General features: G+C 48.7%; 1 protein-coding gene across 1 annotated transcript; it reads left to right on the top strand.

Annotated features, from left to right (window-relative positions):
* The first annotated feature begins 6,261 nt into the window (after window positions 1-6,261).
* CUNH10orf71 (chromosome unknown C10orf71 homolog) lies at window positions 6,262-10,566 on the top strand. Its single transcript, XM_039233771.1, has one exon. The coding sequence runs from the start codon at window positions 6,262-6,264 to the stop codon at window positions 10,507-10,509; it is 4,248 nt and encodes a 1,415-aa protein (XP_039089702.1). The 3' UTR covers window positions 10,510-10,566.
* Window positions 10,567-22,096: the final 11,530 nt, after the last annotated feature.

The following is a 22,096-nucleotide window of genomic DNA, read 5'->3' as shown; positions in this document are numbered from 1 at the left end:
TATCTCTGAGCTGCATCTCAGTGGAGTGGCAGGCAATGAAATGGACCCACTATCTAGTGACACAAAAGGGTCAGTCTGAATTTTTCAGATGGCCTTAATATCCAAGGTCAGCGGTCCTTCTCAAGAGAAGGTCTCCTTCATTCTCGCTCCTTCTTTTCTGTGCCTAGTTTGCCCTCCCGAAAAACTGAACATAAAGATTCCCAATTCAGAGCACTACCACATTTATGTTGACGATTTCAATCCACAAAGGCAAATAAGACTTCTTTCCTGGGTTCAAGGGATTTTCTTTCCAGATGTGAAGAAAATGAAGCTACCATCAATTCCCGAGACACGTGGAATATGATATGTGACCTGTGACAGCATGGCATGAGCTATGGAAAAGGGAACCCAGTGTGGTGTGAGGACAAAGGACAGCCTGAGAGTTAGGGATGAGACCAGACAGATGGTGGTTGACATAGAGCCCTCTATGAGCCTCCAAAGAAATGTACTCCACAAATCTGAATTAGTATGATTATTAATATTATTAATAAACTACCATGGACCAGATTACTATCCAGGAGCTGTGAGGTATGGAAGGTCTTGAGGAAGCCCCAATGGCCTGCATTTAAAATTTGCATAATGGATTTATTTTAATTAGTTTACACTTCATTCTGAACACTCTTCAAATTCTCCTGGGCAGCTTTTTGGTTCTTTTAGCTGTCAAAATAGATACTCAAGCCTCCTGCCAACAATAAATCGAACACTGCTACTACTGCTTGCCGAGTGGATTCAAGTTCTGCCCCTCCGATTCTCTTCACTGAAAAACCTGAGTTATGAATCCACGTGGGAAAGAGCCTTTGGTCAGATATGACTAGCAAAAAACAATTCACAAGTGGGCCAATCGTGTTTGAAATCCCAAAGGCTTAATACAGGCTCCTAAAGATTTCTTGGCCCAGAGATGAATTAACAAACATTGGAAGGTGTAGATATTGGCCCTCTATTGCTTTTCACCAAAAATGCCTATGTCTGGAATTTTGTTGAGCTCAAGTGCAGATTTAAAAAATATATATATATATACAAATGAAATCAGGTTTAAGCCACTATTTTGGTACAGTATTTACTAAATGTCAAAGGGTCAACCTGTTAATGTTCAGAAAGAAAGTAAAATAGATTTATACTGTATACCTGCCTTAATTCCAACTAGATTAAAGTTTGAAATACAAAATGTGAAATCATAAAAAAATAAATAAATAAAATAAACATATATATATATAAAAATATATATATATATATATATATATATACACACATACAAAGCCAACTGACACAGACATCTGTTGTACCCAATATGTGCTTGACCAGTTGGTCAGTTGGGTCCACTGATATTATTTTTCTTTTTCTTTCTAGATGGGCAATGATGACAGTGACCGTAAGCATGAGAAGAAGTTTTAAAACTACAGACCCTAAAACCCAGCGAGGCAGGCGGCTGCAGCCCCCACTGCCGTAACAGGTATGGAATCAACCCAAGGAAACACTTTTGGTTGTCAGCCACTGTGCTGGCTCTGCTGGACATTGGGGGATGAGAGGGTGGGAGTGGGGGATGAAATCAAATTTATGACTGTCCCAGTGGAAGCCAGGAAAATCAAATCAGAATTGAAGAAGTTATCTGAATAAAGGTCTCTCTTCTTCCTGAAGCCAGATAAACGTGGTTACAGTAGCTCCCTCCCATCCATGGTTTTGCTTTCTTGGGATTCAGTAACCTGCGATCAACCTTGGTCTGGAAATGCATGATCCTCCTTCTGACAGACAGTCAGAAGGTCAGTAATAGCCTAAGTCTACTTCACCGTGCCCACGTCATTCACCCCCTGCCAAATCCTCACATAGACATTTTATCATCTCACATCATCACAAGAAGGGTGAGTTTGGTACAGTAAGATTTTGAGAGGGAGAGAGACCATATTCACATAACTTCTATTATAGTGTATTGTGGTAATTGTCCTATTTAATATTGAGTATTGTTGTTAATCTCTTCTTGTGTCTGACTTATAAAATAAGCTTTATCATAGGTTAAACATAGTATGTACAGGATTCGATACTACCACCCACAGCTTTCAGCCTGGGGGTCTTGGAATGTGTGGATAAGGCAGAACTACTGTATTTTCTGAATACTCCAAAAATCAGTGAACATCTTTTATTACTATGTGGAATTATGTCACAACCCAAGATCAGTTAGGGTTCATTGGCCATGCACAACAGAAACAGAAACTGGACAAATTCAACTGAAATAGATGAGTATTAAAAGGAAATTGGAGCCCTTGCAGACTCCAGGAGAAGACTGAAGTTCCAGGCTGGGAAAGAGTGAGCAGAGAGCTCTGCCGCTGGAAAGAATGTCTGAGCACATTTCCATCCTGGCATCACAACAGTGCAAAGGGCCTGGCCTGAGCCTCATGTCTGCACTTGGACCAGGGAGGTTTCAACAGGCACCTTGAGCTTTCAGCCCCACCAAGACTAACCACAGCAGGGACAAGAAATTGCCCCCAAAGTTATCAAGTGTTTTTACTCAGAGGAGATGGATGGAAGCTGAGCATTCAAAATATAACAAATATCTGCTAATAGTGGGGGTATTTAATTGGATGGGAGTTGCTTACTTAACTCTAAGATTCTAAATTTAAATCTATACTGGCCTGTTCTCATGTAAACGTGGAAGTATAGAAACCCGAGGATTACCATTACGGAGCACGACCACTGCCAAGATCAAGACCCTAGCATTCAGGATGCCAGAAGTCTCCCTGACTCTATCGGTAGGACCTCAAGATCCAGAAACCTTGACTCACTAAAGTCTCCCACCCCACCTCAATCACACAAACCCAGAGCTGGTAGTTCTGGGATAGACTCATTGCTCAGCAAGGCCACAGACAACCCAGGACTGTTCTGCCCATCAGGTCGTCCTCAGAAAATTGGTCTTTAATTGTTGCTCATTCCTCAAGATTGCAAACTCTGGGTTGTGAGCTGAGCTGTACCCCTCAAATTTTCATATGTTGAAGTCCTAACCCCCAGGACCTCAGAATGAGGTCGTGGCAGCTGTAATGAGTTAAGATGAGATCATTAGGGTGAGCTGTAATCCCAGAGGACTGAGGCTCTTATAAAAAGGGGAAGTTTGGACAGAGAAACACAGACACAAGAAACACAGTGTGAAGACACAGGAGAAGATGGGCAACTACAAACCAAGGAGAATGGCCTGGAACAGATCCTTTCCTCGCAGCCTAAAAAAGGACTTAACCACCTGACACCTCGATTTGGGACTCCCAGCCTCTAGCACTGAGAGATACTAACTTTCTGTTGTGTAAGCCCGCACTTTGTGGTACTTCATTGTGGCAGCTCTAGCAAATGAACACACTCCATTCCAGGCTTTGCGTCTGTGTGAGAAGCAGAAAGAGAGGGTGCCAACAGGGTGGAGACCACAGGGATCATTCCTTTGATCAGAAAGGCCGGAACTTTCCCTAACATCCATGGTCCCCCACCCCCACCTATGACCAGAGGCGTGCTGCCTAGAACGGGAAGCTGGCGGGGAAGGGAGTGAGGCTGGCCAGCCAGCAGGGCCCGAGGGCTGAGGCAAATGTCCTCTGCCCCCTAAGAGGCCTGTACTGTGCTTTCTGGGAGAAGCAGCCCTGATTTTCAAGGCAGGGCTGAAGAGCATGTAATTAGAGGCTTTTGCAGAGTGCATCAGGGCTTTGCTAGAAGTCGGGGTCCTTCCCCTGTCCAGCACAGCCCACTCAGCTCTCCCATTCATAAAAACAGGTCAGCCTGCCAATGAGTCAACACTGGAAACCCACCGGAGGGCTGTGGTTGAGACACAGGAAACAAGAAACCTCAAAGAAGGCTGGCCTCCAGGACAGAAACACAGCGCTGCTCGCACAGCAGCCTCGGGCCTGGGCAGGACACCTCGTGCGCTACCCCCCATGCGGGCCTGGGACAGGACAGGGACACGAGGTGTGCAGGTCGTACCTCCCTGATGAGAGCATCTGCACGTTCCATCCCCGATAGCCCCGGCAGTGTTATCACTCCAGCCAGCCAGGCAAGGAGGGCGGAATGCAGCCTTGCCAGCCTCTGCTGTTGATGAGAAAGGGGCCACAGTATGGGACAGCATCATCTGTCAGCTGGCGACTCAGAGCACCCTGCCAGATGTTCACCATCCCAAATGCCCACCTCTTGGGCCCACGCTAAGGTCTGCACTTGCTATTTTATCTAACTTGTCATGTGCTCCTTGACTTTTCTCCTGCCTGGGCCAGGCCTGTTGCAGGCACTGTAAGTATGTACCTTGGTAGTTAGTAGTGGCCAGGGTCCCAGCAGAAGCTGCATCTCAGTCGGAACCCAGAAGGAAATGCGAGGTACCGTCCCACACCCATTAGGATGGTTACTATAAAAAAAAAAGAGAGAGAGAGAGAGAGAGAATGAGAGAGAGAGAGAATAACAAGTGCTGGCAAGGATGTCAAGACACTGGAACCCTGCACACTGTTTGCCAGTGGGAATGTAAAATGATGCAACTACTGGGAAAAATAGTATGGAGTTTCCTCAAAAACCTTAAAATGGAATTGCCTCATGATCCAGCAATTCCACCTCTAAGTATGTGCCCAAAAGAATTGAAAGCAGAATCCTGGACAGATATTTGCTCACCCATGTTCATAGCAGCATTATTCACAGGAGACAAAATGTGGACACAACCAAGGTGTCCATTGGATCAACAAAATGCAGAATAAACAAACAATAGAATAATAGTCAGCCTTCAAAAGGGAGGAAACAGGATGGAAATGGATAATCCTTGAAGACCTTCTGCTAAGTGAATAAGCCTGTCACAAAAAGACAACTACTGTGTGACTCCACCCGTATGAGGTGCCTAGAATAATCAAGTTCATAGAGACAGAAGGTAGACAGTGGTTGCCAGGGCTGGGGTCGGCAGTAGTGGGGCGTGGGGAGTGGAGCTGGTATTTAATGGGTACAGAGTTTCAGTCCGGGGTGCTATAAAAGTTCTGGAGATGGATGGTGGTTGCACCAGTATGAATGGACTTAACACTACTGATCAGAACACTTAGAATGGTTATGTTGGTAAATTGTATGTCCTGTATATTTCACCACAATTTTTTTAAAAGAGAAGAAAATCTAATGAAAGGACCCTAACAGACCACAAAAATAAGGAGATCCCAGCACGTGAAGCCATTCAGGAGAAATGAGAGACATCCTCTCCATGGCCCCCCGGGGGGGAAAGGGGAGAAGTGCTGCTGGGCCCAGAAAGAGACCGAGCCCAGGGGAGGGGCCATAGTTAGGGAGGACCTGCAGCATTGCCGAGACCCCACACCGTAGCCGGAAGCAGGGATGGGGGAGAAATGCCAGGGGCTGAGCCAGCATCTCCCAATGGTCACAGCCAAGGGCAAGTCAGAGAGTTGAGGAGCCCAGGTGATGCAGGCTCTTGGGGACTGTGCCCTCTTAGGGTACAGGTTCAATCAGCAGACAGACAGCCCAGTGGCTCCTGAGCTCCTGGCTCTTACAGTATAATGATGGGAGGGGCATGCAGAGAATGAATCAGGTGCTGTGAGAGGAAGTGGGGAGGAAACACCCCATGGAATGTCAGGGAAGACCTCTGCAAAAATAATACATCTGAACTTTAGACACTGTAGTAGGCAGGGTTCCCCAGAGGAAGGAAACCAATAGGATGTGTACAAACAGAAAGAGATTTATTTTAAGGACCTGGTTCATGCAGTTGTGGGGGCTGGCAGGTCTGACATCTACAGGGCAGACTGGAGACCCAGGGGAGAGTTAGTGTCTCAGCTCCAGTCCAAGGACTAGAGGCTGAATCCCTTCCTCTGGGGAGCTCAGTCTTTGAGATGCTGCCTACCCATAATATGGAGGGTAAGTAATCTGCTTTTCTCAAGGTCTATTGATTTGAATGTTAATGACATCTTAAAATTACTTTCCTAGCAACATCTAGATATGTTTAACCAAAAACTGGGTACTAGGGCCCAGCCAGTTGATAAAATTAATCATCACAGGCACCATTCCCCATCTGGACCAGTGTGTAGTTCTCATATGCAGCGACTAAGCTGGATATCCTGTTCACATCCTGCACATCTTTCTTTTGCAGAGAAATAAAAAATCCCACTTTGCAATTACATCTGGTCAACAGGAAGCCCTAGTTTTGTGGGAAGAGGGCTGCATCTAACCCCTCCAGAACTGTCACCCAGGGGCACCCACTGGCTGGCCAGGGACAGTCTTCCTAGCTGGCGGACGATGCAGGGGAATAAGAAGTGCACGGACGGGTTCAGTGACTCCTCGAGCATTGGCAGCGTGCTGGACGATGCAGACAGAGAGGTGAGCAGCCTCACAGACCGGGCGTTCCGAAGCTTGTGCATCTCCGAGGACGCATCCTTCAATGACTCTGACCTGACCCTGTCCCCCGATATCACCCGCCAGGTGTTTGGGAATCTTCACCAGGGAACGGTGAGCCACACCCACAGGAAAAGCGGCCTTTGGAGCCAGTTACCATCCCAAGGCACCGAGCATGCGGGCTGGGCAGCCACGTTCCAACAGCTACCCAAGTACGTTCAAGGGGAGGAAAAGTACCCCAAAAGCAGCCCTCCACTGACGCCAGCCCAGAGGATACTGGAGGTGCCCATTTCCGGCCTGAGGAGCAGCAACAAGCCTGTTTCTAAAGTGTCATCACTGATTAAATCTTTCGACAGGACTGAGAGCCAACGCTGTGACAGCAGGCCTCCTACCAGTAAGCCCCCGGCTCTCAAGAACCCCCCCAAATTTGCTCCTCTGCCAGAAAGTGGTGTCAACTTCTGCTTCGATTCTGCCTTTCTGACTGTCAGAAGGGTGCCCGCTGAAGTCTCTGGCGCCCATCAGAATAGCCACCAGCCTGGCAAGAAGCACGGAGAGCAGGAGTCCCCCAAGGACCCCGAGATGGCCTGTCACAGCTCCGGCAGCTTCCTCCCAACACCCGAAAATGTGGCCGGTGCGTTCGAGTCAAAGTTCCCTTCTCCACCACGTAAGCCATCCAAGGGCGAGCCTGGAAGAGGTAAGGAGTGGCCTCGCAAAGTGACCTTTCTTCATAGTGAAAACAGTGCTTTTGAGTCGTGGAACGCCCACCAACCGAGGCTGCCCGAGAGAAAGGAGGCTTTTGACCCTGTCCCAGAAAGCAAAGCCCCCAAGCATTATGAGAACATGCCCTTGTTAAAAGAGCCCCCGGCCTCTGAGCACAAAGTCTCCCCCTGCCAAGCCCGGGCCAGCTGCAGTCAGGAGGAGAGCAGGCTGGCCCCAGGGGCTGTCTCCACATCAGGACCCTGGGGACCTAGGGATTCAGGGGCCCAGGTATTCAGTGCAGAGGGAAAAGCTTCTGGCGCACAGCCTGACCTTCAGGGGAAGCCCACCCAGCCCCCATGGAGGAAACCAAAGTCCGGCAAAGGAAAGAAAGAAAGTCTACAAGACACATCAGAAGAGAAGAAGCAGGCCACTAGAAGAGGCCCAGCCTTGTACACAAAGCACAATCCCCAGGGACAATTTCCAGAAAACGAGGCTCCTGACATGTCCATGGACCCTAATGAGCATTACAGTCCTCCTTTTAATATCAGTAAGCTTCTGACCCCCATCATCCCCACCAAGAATCTCCTGGAGCCATCTGACAGCCAGCCAGTGGAGATGGCCCCATCGCCCTCAGGACAGCTAAATGGGTACCAAGAAAAGGACCCTAGTGAATGTCAGTCTCGGGACAGCTACAAATCCAAAGCCCCTAGCCTGCTGTTCAACCTCAAGGACGTGCGGAAGCGTGTCAAGAGCACATATAGTCCCTCACCTCTCTTAAAAGGCCTTGAGGAGAAAACCAGAGGCAAGCAAGAACCCGTGAGCAATGGCATCATCCTTCCCAATGGGCTTGAGGAGAGCCCTCCAAATGAGCTTTCTAAGGAAACAGCAGCTGACGCCCCTTCTGTGTCCCACATCAGCACCCAGATGGACCATAAAGCTGACCCTGGTGCAGCCTCTGCAGACAAGTATCTCACTCTTAACTCACCTCCAGCCATCACCCAAGCCCCCTTCTCCATCAATGGGGAGGGAGCTGACAGAAACAGCTATGAGAAGGATGATGCAGAACCAGAAATGGGCACTGCCAGGTCCGGCAAATATCCAGAGTCGAGGGAACACTGCCCCAGGAAGCACCTTTCTCTGAGGCTTTGCAACAGAGAGCCTGAGGCAGGGAAGGCTGGAGAGAAACCAAAGACCCCCAGCCTAGAGAAGGGGTTCTCGAGATCCATGTCTCAAGAGACAGAACCTGAGAGAGAGGCAGGTCTTCAGAATCCAAACTTCAACCAGAAATTCTCCCCAGGGCCCCTCTCTCCCGAGGAAGAAGATGTATTCTATAGTGACAGCCAGTCCGATTTCATGCCATGCTTCAAAAGTAAGGCCAAATTCAGCACCAGCTCTTCGGACCAGTCCTTTGCCTCATTTGAGGATCAGCAGAAGACGTGGTTCACTGAGAGCCAGCAGGAAGACAGGAGGAATGATGAAAGTGCAGGTGACAGTCAGAAGGACGAGAAGGAAAAAGAGATAGGGAAAGACGAGTTACGGCCCAGAGCCTTAAGTAATGGACATGCACGCGTGCAGGAGCACAGCCAGGGGGCATCGTTGCAAGAAGGAGAAAGCTCATCTGGTTGTAGACCCAGGAAGGCATCGAGAGAGGAAGCTAACTTCAGAGGCACTTGGATCGTGGGAAGTAAGGATACAATGAGAGACCCTACCCCCTCGCCATCTTCCACTATGAACAAGCATATACTGTTTGCAATTAAAGACAACACCCTCAGGGCCACCCCCGTGATAAAACCCATCATGCTGCCCCTCCTGAGGACCGTGTCATCAGAGGACTCGATGGGCAGCAGCCACAAAGAAGAAGACCTGCCAAAACCAGGCTGGGGAGAAGAGGCTGGGCTTTGTGGCCCCGAGAGCCAAAAAGTGGCCAACACCCCCACACCCACTAACACGCAGGGCTCACGCTCGAAGCACACGGCCTGGGAGAGCACGGAGGACCACAGGCAGGTGCCAGCGCCAATGGAGAATGTCACATCTCCTCCACTCGCAGGAGAGGCTGAAGGGCTGAAGCCACTCCCAGAGGCCGCATGTCGAGTTGTGCCAAATGACGGCACAGTCCAGGGGAAGCTGGATGCTCCGAGGTGCATCCCCACCATCGCTCTGCCTGAGGGTGACCCTGAAGACCAGCCACCCTCACAGCAGCTGGGAACCTGTTGGGAAGAACACACACAAGATTTCAAAAGCCACTTACTGTCTACACCCCGAGTAGGGCCCCTGGGGAGACGACTGGTCCCCGGCGAGACGGCAACTTCCCCCAATGCCAGCTCCCCGGACAGGAGCAGCGGGTGCTCCCCAGCCACCAGCAGCATCTGGGACGATGTCTCCCAGGCCCCCAGTGAGCCGGGCCTGCTGCCAGGGGAGCCTGCTCACCCCAGCCCCTGGGCCAACCCCTACCCTGCCAGGGTTGCCCGCAGGGAGGACCTGACACATGCTCTCACGTGGGAGGCTGGCTCCGACCCCCAACTTGAGCCATCTGCAGAAGACCTCAGGACACTTTCTCCAAGAGGCTCAGTGCTGGACGCGGCCGCCAGCTCAGCAGGCCTGCCTGAGAAACCAGAACCTGCCGCTCAGCTGGAGAGGGCGGCCGGCAAGCCTCCTGCAGTCCCACCCAAAACAGAGAAGGCCCTGCGGCGGGCGAAAAAGCTGGCCAGCAAGAGGAGAAAGACCGACCAACTGCAAGAAAAGTATAATGAACCCCTGGAAGAGAAGCAGTGCTTGGAGGACTGCGACCGAGGGCCAGCACTCCCTGGAGAGAGGCCCCGACCCAGGTGCCCCGGGGTCCGCTCCCTGCCCCCTCCCATCCACCGCCACTCAGTGTCTGCCTTCTCAGAGCCCATCAGGAGGCAGCCTGGGGGATCCCAGTGCCTTACGCCCCTGCCCCCTTACCCTGCCACCCAGAAGGTCCTCCAAGACCCTCAATCTGGAGAGTACTTTGTCTTCGATCTGCCACTCCAGATGAAAATCAAGACCTTCTATGACCCTGAGACAGGCAAATACGTCAAGGTCTCCATCCCAACCTCTGAGGAGGGCTCCCCGGAGCCACCCCCACCAGACACACTGGATGCTCCCTACATGCTGTACCCCCACTTCCAGCCCCTGCCCGTGACGGCCTTGATGCCGCTGCGGTGCTCCTCTCAGCTGTCTGCCCCCACCTTCCTAAATCAGGGCCCTCACATCACCACCGAGGCAGCTGGGATGGGTCTCCCGAGGGCCCGCGAGGCCGCTCTGCAGCTACAGCTGGGCGCGAGGCCTCGTGGGGACCCCACCCAGCACTCCGCAGGCCAGCGCCCGGATGCTCCTCCCCCGAGCCTAGGGGAGGAGGGGGGAGATACCCCTCGCCTGGGCATCATCTCCACCAACGACCTAGAGGACTTTGCCACAGAAGGCATTTCTTGAGAATTACAGCTGACTACCCCCCCACACCAGAATAAACCCAGAAGAACTTACTTCCCCTTTCCCCCAAACAATCAATCACACACACACACACACACACACACACACACACGCACACACACACACACACACACACACACACACGCACACGCACACACACACGCACATGCACACACGCACATCAACACATACTTAGCCATGTGGGATCCCTAAAGTCTCAAAGGAAGTAGGGATTCCGAAAAAAAACCCACCTGAAGGACTTCCCTCCCTGGGAAGGTGCTATTTGCATGACGGGGTCCCTCCCAAGCCCCTTCTCAGACCCTGGATCTGCTCCACTTACCACCCCCTTTCTCCTCCCCTCCCTTACTCCCTGTCCTCTTGGCTAGGCCCCTGGGGCGGGTGCAGAAGATTCCTAATGGCTGCTCTGCTCCAGCTCCCCATCTTCTTCTTCTCAAGGGCTGGCTCACGCAGTGAGCAAGCTCCCAAGCTCCCCCGGAATCACTGCACTGTGCTGAGCCGAGCCCTGCCCACAAGCAGACCACCCAGCCCAGCCCCTCCAGGTCCGGGGTGGTAGAGACAAGCACCTCCACCCTCCCTCCAAGGCAGCAGCCTTTTCCATCTCAGGGCAGGCAGAGACGGCTGAGGACTGACCCAAGGCAATCTTGCAGACATGTTTATTTGCATAGAATGGGTTTTCTTTACTGAGGAAGCTTTCCTCTAAGGCTATTTTCTGATCAAGAAAAGGCTACCTTTTAAAAAGTGAAACAAGTTTGCAGACGTGGTTCTGTCCTGGACTCCTGTCTTTCATCCCTGGGCAGGGGCGGGTCTCCGCTGGTGAGTAAAGTGCCTTGTGCCCTCCAAGCCTTCCATCAGGGCAGGGACGCAGAGCCGCCAGGATACAGAGGCATGCAGCTCCGGCGTCCCTCCTTTAGCCCTCGGCACCTGTCCATGCCTTCGCGGGCCCAGGCTCTCCATAACTGTGGGGACACACAGAGGAGGAAGACCCAAGCCCACCATCAAGGCAGGCCCAGAGCCCTGAGTCAGGCCCTTGCTGTCCCAATCTAGTAACCGGTACCTGTGCCCTGTACTCAAAAGGAAATTGCATTTTCTCAACTGCCTGGCCTTTGGGGGTGTGGAGGGAAGTATGTGAATCAGGTCGGGGGAGCAAAATGCAATAACCATCTCTGTGCCTCTGAGAACAGAGAGAGTCTGTGAGCAGATGCCCACTGCAGACAACTGTGCTGAGAAGGAAAGCAGGCTGGTCTTCATGGACTTCCACCCAGGGCATCCGCTGAAGCAACATCGTCTCGTGCTATGGGAAAGACGGGGGCAAACATGGCTCCCTCCCTGTTTAGAAAGCACAGCTGTCGCGGCAGCTGTCGGGACTATGCTGCCCACGTCCCAGGGGACCCCACAAAATGCATCATCCTTGTTCTTTTGGCAACGATAGCTGTTTCCGGGCTGGAAAAGACAGGAAGGCACAGAACTCACCACATCCCGAACTTGCACAAATACAAGGGCTCTGGGCCTGTTCCTGGTCATGATTTGGATTCAGGATCTTATTCCTGTTTGTTTTCCCAGCAAATACAGCCACACCTTAATGTCATTGTGCAACTAGTACACAAATCCCCCAGCTCAGGGCCGTGGCGAGTCAACCAGATGATGAGGCAGGAACGCAGGCAGGGTGCAGTCCGAGAAGTCTGGTTTCCACGGGTCACCCACCGGGATACCAGCAAGAACAAGCTGTGATCTCAGCTCCGCCATCAGGGCCAAGCATCCCCTCAGCTTTCTGTCATCTTACTCAAACAGGAAAAGTGATGTCTCATTTTAGAACTCTCAGGGCGCAGGAAAAGAATTGCCCAACAAAAGTAGAGTCCCTTAATTTAAAAAACAACCATAGTGGTAATAACAATGTCCCCACAAGGAAAAATACACTTTCCTTAAGGAGAGCTTATGTCTGGGGAGGCAGCCATCTTCTGTCTTAGAAATAATATAAGCAGGGCTACTGGTGGAGCTAAAAGCAGAAAGGTAGATATTGGAGATCAAGGTCAACTTCCTTATGAATGCACAAGAGGAACAGGACATCCACACAGAGAGCAGGGATTCCTCTGACACCTGGCTTCCGGGCAGGTTAGCCAGGAGGGCCTCCGTCACTTACAGCAAGGTGCCTATGGTGCTAAGAAGCAGGTAATGCTTCTGAGGATCAAAGGCCAATGAAGATCAACTCATTTGTAAATGCTGTCCCTCTCTTTCTTTCCTCCCTCCTTCCCTCTCTTCCTTCCCTTTTCCTTCTCTTCCTCCTTTTCTTCCTTTTCCCTGTCTTTCTGTTTCCTCCCTCCCTCCTATTACAAGCATGTTTAGAGTTCCCACCCTATACCAGGCTCTTCACTGGGCACTAAAGATACACCATGATAATAAGATCTGGTCTCCACACTGAAAGAATTAAAATCTAGCAGAGAAGAAAGGCAATTATAGTCCAGTGCGGTAAGTAATTCAATAGGGTGGTCTGAGGAGCACTTAACTCAGCCTGGAAAGTAAAGGGGCTTCCTACAGGAGACGGCACCTACACTGAGTCGGGAAACGTCAAGTAATACAACGGTTTATGAAGAAACCAGAATTTCCCAGTTTTTATCTATCAAACAAAGATGACATTTGTTAAATACTAATAGATTTGCCTTACCATACCAAAGTATAATGGTTTCTCTAATTGTTAATTAGCATCTTTAATCAACACAGGAATGAAACCAATGTAACCTCACAGGATAGACCTTTGTTGGTATGTCCCTTCAGCTTCTGAATTAATATTTCACTCCTGTGAGTTGCCCAGAAAAAAAACATTATTTCTACCACCGTTTAATAGGACAGTGGTGAGCGTTGTGAAAACACATTATCTGTAGAAATTATGGGTTAAGGCCATGCCTGCATCTTCTATTTCGTGGACTGGCCCTTCTATGAGTTTCTGGCCTCTCTAAGTGCTTCCTGGTAAAGGTACATAGATGTAGAGTACCTCAAGGTAACAATCAAAGGTCCTAAGGCTATTCAGTGGGAAATGACCAAGAGATCACATTGCCAATCACATGACATGTGCCAGCCCTAGAGCCAGGAGCTTTGAGACTGGTCTCCATTCTCACAACAGACCTGTGAGAGGTACCCTCCTTCCCTCATATTACTGTAAAGGGAGCAAAGGCCCTGAGATGTTGAGTAACTTCCCAAAGTCACACAGTCACTGAGTGAGGGAGACAAACCAGGAGCTCAGGGCACTCTCACTCTCACTAGGTGGACACTCTTGACACCCCACTCATGCTTCTGTAAGTGTGGCCAATGGATCAGCCATCTCTACATTACCAGGGAGCTTATTAGAAACCCAGAGCCCTGGTCCGCATTTCCATAAGATTCCCCAGTTATTTATTTGCACATTAAAATTTGAAAAGTACTAGGAGCCTCTGTTTGGCCCAGAAGGGAAAAGATTTCAGGGACACACATCCATGTCTTCATATCTAGAGCTTCGCCAAGGGGCACAGGAAGAGGGCCTTACACGTCGGGGTGGGAGAGTTGTGGGGAGGCCGATTCACACCCACTTCAAGAAGGACATGTCTAACAACTACAGCCTCCACATGGCTAGAGTGGCTTGCGAGCACAGAGCTCTCCATCACTGGAAATGTGCCATAGAAGCCAGGGACCCCTTTTCTAAGGCAGGGATGGGTTCAGTGCCAAACGGGTTCTAACTACATCTTTTAAGACTGCAGTCTGCATGTGTGGCTCCAGTATGACAATGTCATGTGTCCCAAGTCTAAACAGGGGGTGGCCAAAGGACTGAAAGGTGTGAGTGAAATCTCTGCATTTGCACAAGGAGCTCTAGGCAAAACCCAAATGTTATGCATGTGGAAAGCACTTTGGCCCAGATAACACCACAACATTACACACAGTTGTCTTGTGTGGACTTTCGACACCATTCTGATATAAAGTCCCAGGTAGGCAGACAGAGCTCCGGGCCATGTCACCAGACCCTGTCACCGTCTGCTTACTTGTCCTTAGTATCGCCTCAGCAGAGCCATCCGAGCAGAGGCCTCCTCCATGCACTGGGACTCCATATAGATCCATCACAGCCTTCTGGTGGTGCTTCTGTCCTTCACCTGCCAGCTCTCAGGCAGGAAGCCTAAGCCTGTCCAGGCTTTTCCATCTCCCAGGCACCTGTTAACCAGACAGCCCCACTCCACTGCTGACTCACCTCATCAGACTCTCTACATGTGGGCAAAGGACAGTTGTAAATGGAGAACCTTCCCATGAGACTGTGATACACCTGATTCATAAACACCATCCAGAGCAGGGTTCCCATATGAATGGCCCAGCACTGCCCAGGCCCAGAATTCCGGCTGGTGGAGACCAGGGGAGGAATCAGAGGAAGAAGGACACAACTGGGTTTGCCTATGGGCAGGAAGGCCACAGAGACACTCCCTCTCCAGATGGAAAACTGTGGACGGGCAAAGGCACAGCCAGTTCTATGACTGTACAGTGCAGCCACCAGCCCTGGCCAGAGCCAGGCCCAAGCATGCCCTGAAGCTCTGAAATGTGGCCATGAACTGATCTTCTCAGAAGAGAGGAAGAAGGGCATTGTGGGGAGTGAGGGCTCCCTTCCAGCATGGTGGAGCCAACGATCTCACTATAAAAGAAGATAATGGAGGATTAAGGAGCTATGCACATCATCATCCCCAAACAAAGCCAATCTTGCTGTCCTCATCATTTGTCCAAATGCAGTTTCTCCGCTAAGCCCTTTCACTGCCCCGGCATTGTTCCCAAGCTCAGTCTATTCTGGGAGTTGCCACACTAACACCAGTTTTCCAGTTCCTTCCATGCCATTGGTTCTCCTCCTGGGTCCCAGCCCCGACCTCCATCTCACATTACCATCCTTCCTGAGGACAGCGATGCTCCTTGCTCTCTTTAGAGCCCTCTCGCCCCCCTTCATAATAATGTGTCGAGTGACACCAACAGTGTCTTCTATGGTCAGTCCTATATTTTCCTCTGGATTTTGAAAATTTTAAGCTGATGTACACTTCTTTCACATTTACAAATGCTAGATGATATGGTCAGTCTCACTCGGCTTTCCTGTGTGTTCAGCAGCTCATTCTTTCCTGCTGATCAAAATGGAAAGTGCCAGCAAAGCCAAATCAAGAACTAACCAAATGGTCTGCTTCTAGCAGAGACACTCGGCCAATACTGCCATTAGTGGAGCCCCCGTCTTGCTCTTCCGTGCACTGGTAGCCTGTTGTGTAGCTGTGTTAGGAATGCTTAGAGGGCCCTCTGTCCAGCCAGGCAACCCACTGCACCATGCAATGTGATTCCAGTGGCCTCCCCATCTGTCCTGACCCACAAACATTTACCATATCTCTTCTGCCAAGTTTGCTGATTTCCCAGAATGTGGATACCTTCTGATGGAAATCTTTTGACCAATGCTCAACATCGCTGTTCTTTAGGAAAATGTAAATCAAAACTACAAAGAGGTATCACATCATAGCCCTTAGGACTGCTAATATTTAAAAACACACACACAAAAGCATTGGCAAGGATGTGGAGAAATTGGAACCCGTTTCCATTGCTTGTAGGAATGTAAAATGGTGTGGCCCCAGTAAAAAAACAGAACAATGGTTACTCAAAAAGCTAAACATAGAATTACCAGATGATCTAGAAATTCCACTCTGAGGCATATACACAAAAGAATTGAAAGCAGGGACTCAAACAGATATCTGCACATTCATGTTCATAGCAGCATTACTCACAGTAGCCAAAAGCAAGGAGCAACCCAAATGCCAGTGAATAAATGAATGGACAAAATGTAGTATATCCATACAATGGAATATTATTCAGTCATTAAAAGGAAGGAAATTCTGATACATGCTAGAAGGATGAACCTTGGAGACATTACGCTGTGTGTCTTAGGCCAGTTACAAAGGACAAATACTGTAGATGAGGCATCTGAATAATCAGATTCATAGAGGCAGAAAGTAGAGTGGCAGTTGCCAGGAGCTTGGGGAGGGAGGATGGGGAGTTGATGTTTATTGGTTGCAGAGTCCAGTTGGGGAAGATCAAAAAGGTCTGGAGGTGGTTGATGGGGAACGTATTTAAATGTACACTTAAAAATGGTTAAAATGGGGGGCACCTGGGTGGCCCAGTCAGTTTAGCGTCCGACTTCGGCTCAAGTCACCATCTCGCAGTTCATGGGTTCTAGCCCCGCATCAGGATCTGTGCTGACAGCTCAGAGCCTGGAGCCTGTTTCAGATTCTGTGTCTCCCTCTCTCTCTGACCCTCCCCTGCTCGCGCGCGCTCTCTCTCTCTCTCAGAAATACATAAAAACATTTTTTAAAAATGGTTAAAATGGTAAATTTTATGGTGTGTATATTTTGTCATGGATTAAAGAACAGAACAACAAAAAAAACCATGAAGCCTTTTGACCAGCACAGACATCCCATTCACCTTGAGGCTCCAGAGCAGCGATGGCATTTAAAGGAAGCCACGCCCCTCATGGGGACAGGAACAGACTGGGCTCCACCTTTTCCTGGAGATAAAGGCACAGGGGCCAGAGGAAGACAGGATTTAGGACTGTGGGCCAAATCAAGAAGGGGTGGGAGCCTGCTCAGACCCAACTCTCATGATAGCAGTGCAACTATGTCTGACTCCAAAGAGAAAAATGGAGGAAGAGAAAATTCCAGGGCTCTACCCACTTCCTGCCTCCCCAGCTTAGAGCCACATTGCCAGCTTCTCGGTGGCCCAAACCACAGTCCCCATCCCCAAGGCTCTCAATCTCCTGCCCCCAATTCAGTCAGACCCCAAACCTGTCCCGCCACAAACTGGGACCTCAGTTCTCAGTGGCCTCATCACCTGCCTCCTTGGCCTTCCATTATCCTGGGCTTCTTTGAGTTGACCAAATGGACCATTTACAGCCCTTTGCACATTCTTTGACCCCTCCGCAAGAGGTTGGGTCTGTGCCCAACAGTATAGAGTTGGTGTGCAATGCCAACGCCAGGTCAAAAAACTCCATGCCATGTTCACCAGTCCCCCGGAACACACACTCTTCAAGTCCCCAGCTGTCAAGGAGCAGTCCACGTACCCTGGCTTACTCTGCTGTAATGAAGCCAACACTGGCCCATGTGCAGATGGTCTGGAGAGGCCCTGAGACCATATGGAAAGGGAGAGACCATGGACTTCCCATTCCAGCTCCTGCTTCTGGCTCCTGCTCCTGAGCCAGAATGACCTCACCAAGCCATTCCCAGATTCCTGACCCACAAAACCATGAGAGATAATAAAGCAACTGCTGTTATTTTAAGCCCCTAAGCTTCAGAGTAGTGGGTGACATGGCAAAAGATGACCAGAGCTCTCTTTCTTCCAACCCCCATTCCCTGTCAACTCTTACCCTCTCCCTGCCAGCCTCCTCTTGTCTAACTCCTGTGTACCCTAAGGCACCCCAGCTTAGACACCAGTGCCCTTGCTCTTGTCCATGCACCTCACTTTCCACGTCTCTAGTATGTGTACTTTTGCCATCACAGCATGTATTTCAATTTCTTATTTTACTGTCTCCCTCACCTACTCAACAGTCAGTTTGGGAAGGAGGCATCTTGCCTGTCCACATAATCACTGCGTCCCCAGTGGCTGGCACGGTGCCAGATCCAAGGTAAGCAATAGGCAAACATCATTGAATTCAGTGGGATTCTTACTTTAAATGGAAGAGCTGAAGCCAGTCAAAAGGATATTTTGGGAAAGCAACCAATGCCTCATTTTCCCATCTAGGTGTTGACAGCATGTAGATGGGTCAGCCTAGTCCCTAAGCAGAGCAGACACTCCATCCCCTGACCCTGCCTGATGGGCAGCCAGGCAGGCTGTGGCCCCACAAATGGGGTCTCAGGGACCTGAGGCCCAAGAACAGATGTCCCACAATAAACCCCATAAGTCAGCATTCACATTTAACTAATGTTCTTCACTGAGAAACTCACTCCTGCCAACCAAAGGAGGCCAAAGGCTTGCCCGCACTTGCAACGATGTCCAAAACCCAAATTAGAAACAAGTTATTATTTGGTTTGGTGATGAGGGAAATAATGAGGACATTAGACAAATTGTATTAAGTGAAAGCCGCGAGTGAACCTGAATTCTGTGTTTCTCCCTATGGGAGGACTTGGCGTGTGACCACTGTCTTCCGAAGCATTTCATCATGTTTGGCTGCCAGGTGGGAAGGCCAGGCTGGTATAGATGGGGTTCAATTCTTAAGTCACCTAAAGAAAATTAAGGCTGCCCTCCTTAGGGATAAGGAAGGTAAATTAAGCTGTCATTCTCTCATTTCCCCTCAATCCAATGAAACTGCCTAATTTTAGTTTCATAGATGGAGAAATAAATATTATTATAAGAAAATGGCTCTAAAATATAAACAGCATCACTACCTAAGGGGTCTGCACACCTAGTTTAACTCTGTAGGTAGTATTTGAATATTATCAAGTATGGAAGAGCTGTAGAAAGTCCTAGAGGAGACCATCTTCACATCTCAATTAACTTCTCTAAGAGTTTTTGAAACAGGGTGATTCCAGAATTTCTTGGGAAGTCAAATCAGATACTGGGATGTCCCTAAAAGTTCCAACAGCTTCCTTTGAGTGTGTTCTTGAGGCTTCAAGAACTTAAAATTAGAAGACCATGGCTAAGAACATTTGTTAAAGGACCCCTGACCAAACCATCTTCCCACTAACAGGGCCGGCCCACCCAGGCCAGGGAAAGACCTTCCCCAACATGCTGCACTCTGCATAGCAGGGAGGGAAGGGGCAGGGCAGAAGCCACCAGAAGCAGGAGGAAGGAAAGGAAAAGACATATGCTATCCCATCTAAAAATTCCCACAATGTATTTGAATCTAATCCGAATCCTCCAAGCTTTGGCAGAAGATGCTAAGAGAAAGGAGTTTTCTAAGTAAACCTGAGCCCGTTGTTGCTGGCCCTGGAGAAGATTTGCTAGGTCCAAAATACTCTCAAGGCAACACCCTTCTCTCTGTCACCTGAGCAGGGATTCCAGCAAGCCAGAAGAGATCTGTCCCTCCAAGGTGACATCAGTAGGTCTATCCAATTTGGCCATTTTTATTTAAGTCAAGAGTCTCTGGGATTTTTCATGGAAACTTGGTATCAACAGAAATCTGCTTAAAAAATAACTTTATCAGGGAGTGTCTGGTGGCTCAGTGGGTTAAGCATCTGACTTTGGCTCAAGTCATGATCTCATGGTTCATGAGTTCAATCCTGGTGTCAGGCTCTGTGCTGACAGTTCAGAGCCTGGAGACTGCTTCAGATTCTTGGTCTCCTTCTCTCTCTGTCCCTCACCAATGTGTGCTCTATCTCTGTTTAAAAATAAATAAATGTTTAAAAAATAAAATAAACTAATAATAACAATAAATTTTATCTATTCCATGAATGATCTCCTAACTGAATTTACCAAACATTGAAATTAACCACTACTGCTACTAAACTACATGTCATGAAAGCATTGCCTCTACTGCCTCCCCTCTTGGCTTCTTACATGTTAAACAACACTTTTTAGACACTGGACAACAAGCAGTATAGAACTGCTATCCTGAAGAGAAGGAAAACACATAAGGTGAGTCCCATGATTTCACCAACTTATTGTCTGGAGGCAATTTCCAGGCCACAGTTCAGGAAGGGGAAATCCAAACAGAGCCCAACGGTCCAGCTTTGTGGATACAGAGATTAGAATTTTGAGAGGCCAAGAAAGCCAGAATTTTCAGAACACAGTATAAGACACGAGGGGCTATACAGAAGGTAAGCTCTGGAAATCTGTAGAAGGGATCCCCTCGAGTCTTTGGCCAAGTGTAAATATGCATATGTTTTGAGAGGAAACCTCCAATGCCGGGAAAAGAATCACCAGAAACTGCATAGACGAAACAATTCCCAGAGCTCGTACAAAGATGAGAATAGTTCGTCTCTCTCTAATTAGAATTGAAATGCCTCCAGGACTCAGGGAATTAGGTAGAATCTTCGGTGGGGCTTGGCGGGGAGGGGTGCATCACCTGAGTAGTGGAGCTAAATAAATCTTAGAATAAAAGCTCTGGGGCACCTGGGTGGCTCAGTCAGTTAAGCGCCTGACTCTTGGTTTTGGCTCAGGTCATGATCTCATGATTCATGAATTCAAGCCCTGCATCAGGCTCTGCACTGATCATGTGGAGCTTGCTTGGGATTCTCTCTCTACCCCGACCCTCTGTCCCTCCCCCACTCACTTTCTCTGTCCCTCTCAAAATAAATAAACCAACTTAAAAGAAAAAAACTCACATGACACCTGGGTGGCTCAGTTGGTTAAGCGTCTGACTTCGGCTCTGTTCATGATACCGTGGTCCATGAGTTCGAGTCCCACGTCATGGTCTGTACTGACAGCTCAGAGCCTGGAGCCTGCTTCGGATTCTGTGTCTCCCTCTCTCCCTGCCCTTCCCCCACCCACACTCTGTGTCTCTCTCTTTCCCTCAAAAATAAATAAACATTTTAAAAAATTTTTTTCTCCAGTGTCCAATATGGTAGCCACTGCCAAACATGGCTATTCAATACTATGGACTAGTCATATAGAAAGTATGCAAGAGCCGCATGTAAGTAGTGTCTACCATTTTGAACAGCACAGATTATAGAACATTTCCTCATCAAAGTAAGTTCTAAAGGATCCAACAGACTCCAAGTAACTTAGCTGCTTATCAGACGAAACCCAACTCCATTTAAAGGAATGCAATAAAATCCAAGCAACCAACAATATAAAAATCACAACGTTCACTAGCCAATCAAATATTACCAGGCATGCAAAACGGCAAGAAGATAAGATTCATAACAGGGGTGTCAGAGGTAGGGGATCATTCACTAGAAACAGATTCTGAAATGAAAGGAGTAATGGATGAACAGACAGGAACGAAAACATCTATTCTAAATATATGATATATACTCCAGAATACAGAGGAAAACATGAGCGTAATGAGGAAAGAGATGTAAGATATATAAAAATACCCAGTGGACCTTCTAGAGTTCAAAAATACGGTAGTTTAAATGAAAAATATGCTGGATAAGATGAAAAGCAGGTTGTATAACCAGAAGAAAATATTACTCAACTAGAAGATATAGCAACAGAAACTATACAAAATAAGACACATAAAAAGATTTTTAAAAATTGGGGCGCCTGGGTGGCTTAGTCAGTTAAGCATCTGACTTTCGCTTAGGTCATGATCTCACAGTTCGTGGGTTCAGGCCCCGCGTCAGGCTCTGTGCTGACTGCCAGCTCAGAGCCTGGAGCCTGTTTCAGTCTGTGACTCCCTCTCTCTCTGACCCTTCCCTGCTCACGTTGTCTCTCTCTCTCTCTCTCTCTCCTAGAAATAAAATTTTTAAAAAAATGTTTCAATTAAAAAAAAGACTTTAAAAAATTAACGGGGCATCAGCAACCTCTGGGGCAATATCAACAGGTTTAACATACATTTATTTGAATTTTTTTAAAAAAGAGAAGAAAGGAGGGAGAAAAGCATTGAAGGAATAATGACTGCTTTTTCCCAAATTTGGTAATAAATATAAACCCAAAGATCCGAGAAATT

The sequence above is a fragment of the Hyaena hyaena genome, unplaced genomic scaffold (genome assembly GCF_003009895.1).
Source record: "Hyaena hyaena isolate Hyena2069 unplaced genomic scaffold, ASM300989v1 scaffold_78, whole genome shotgun sequence".
Taxonomy (NCBI): domain Eukaryota; kingdom Metazoa; phylum Chordata; class Mammalia; order Carnivora; family Hyaenidae; genus Hyaena; species Hyaena hyaena.
The sequence above is the reverse complement of the archived record's forward strand: the minus strand, read 5'-3'. Positions and strand labels throughout refer to the sequence as shown.

Coding starts and splice junctions, on each gene's coding strand:
- CUNH10orf71 (XM_039233771.1), top strand. CDS start 6,262: ATGCAGGGGAATAAGAAGTGCACGGACGGGTTCAGTGACTCCTCGAGC.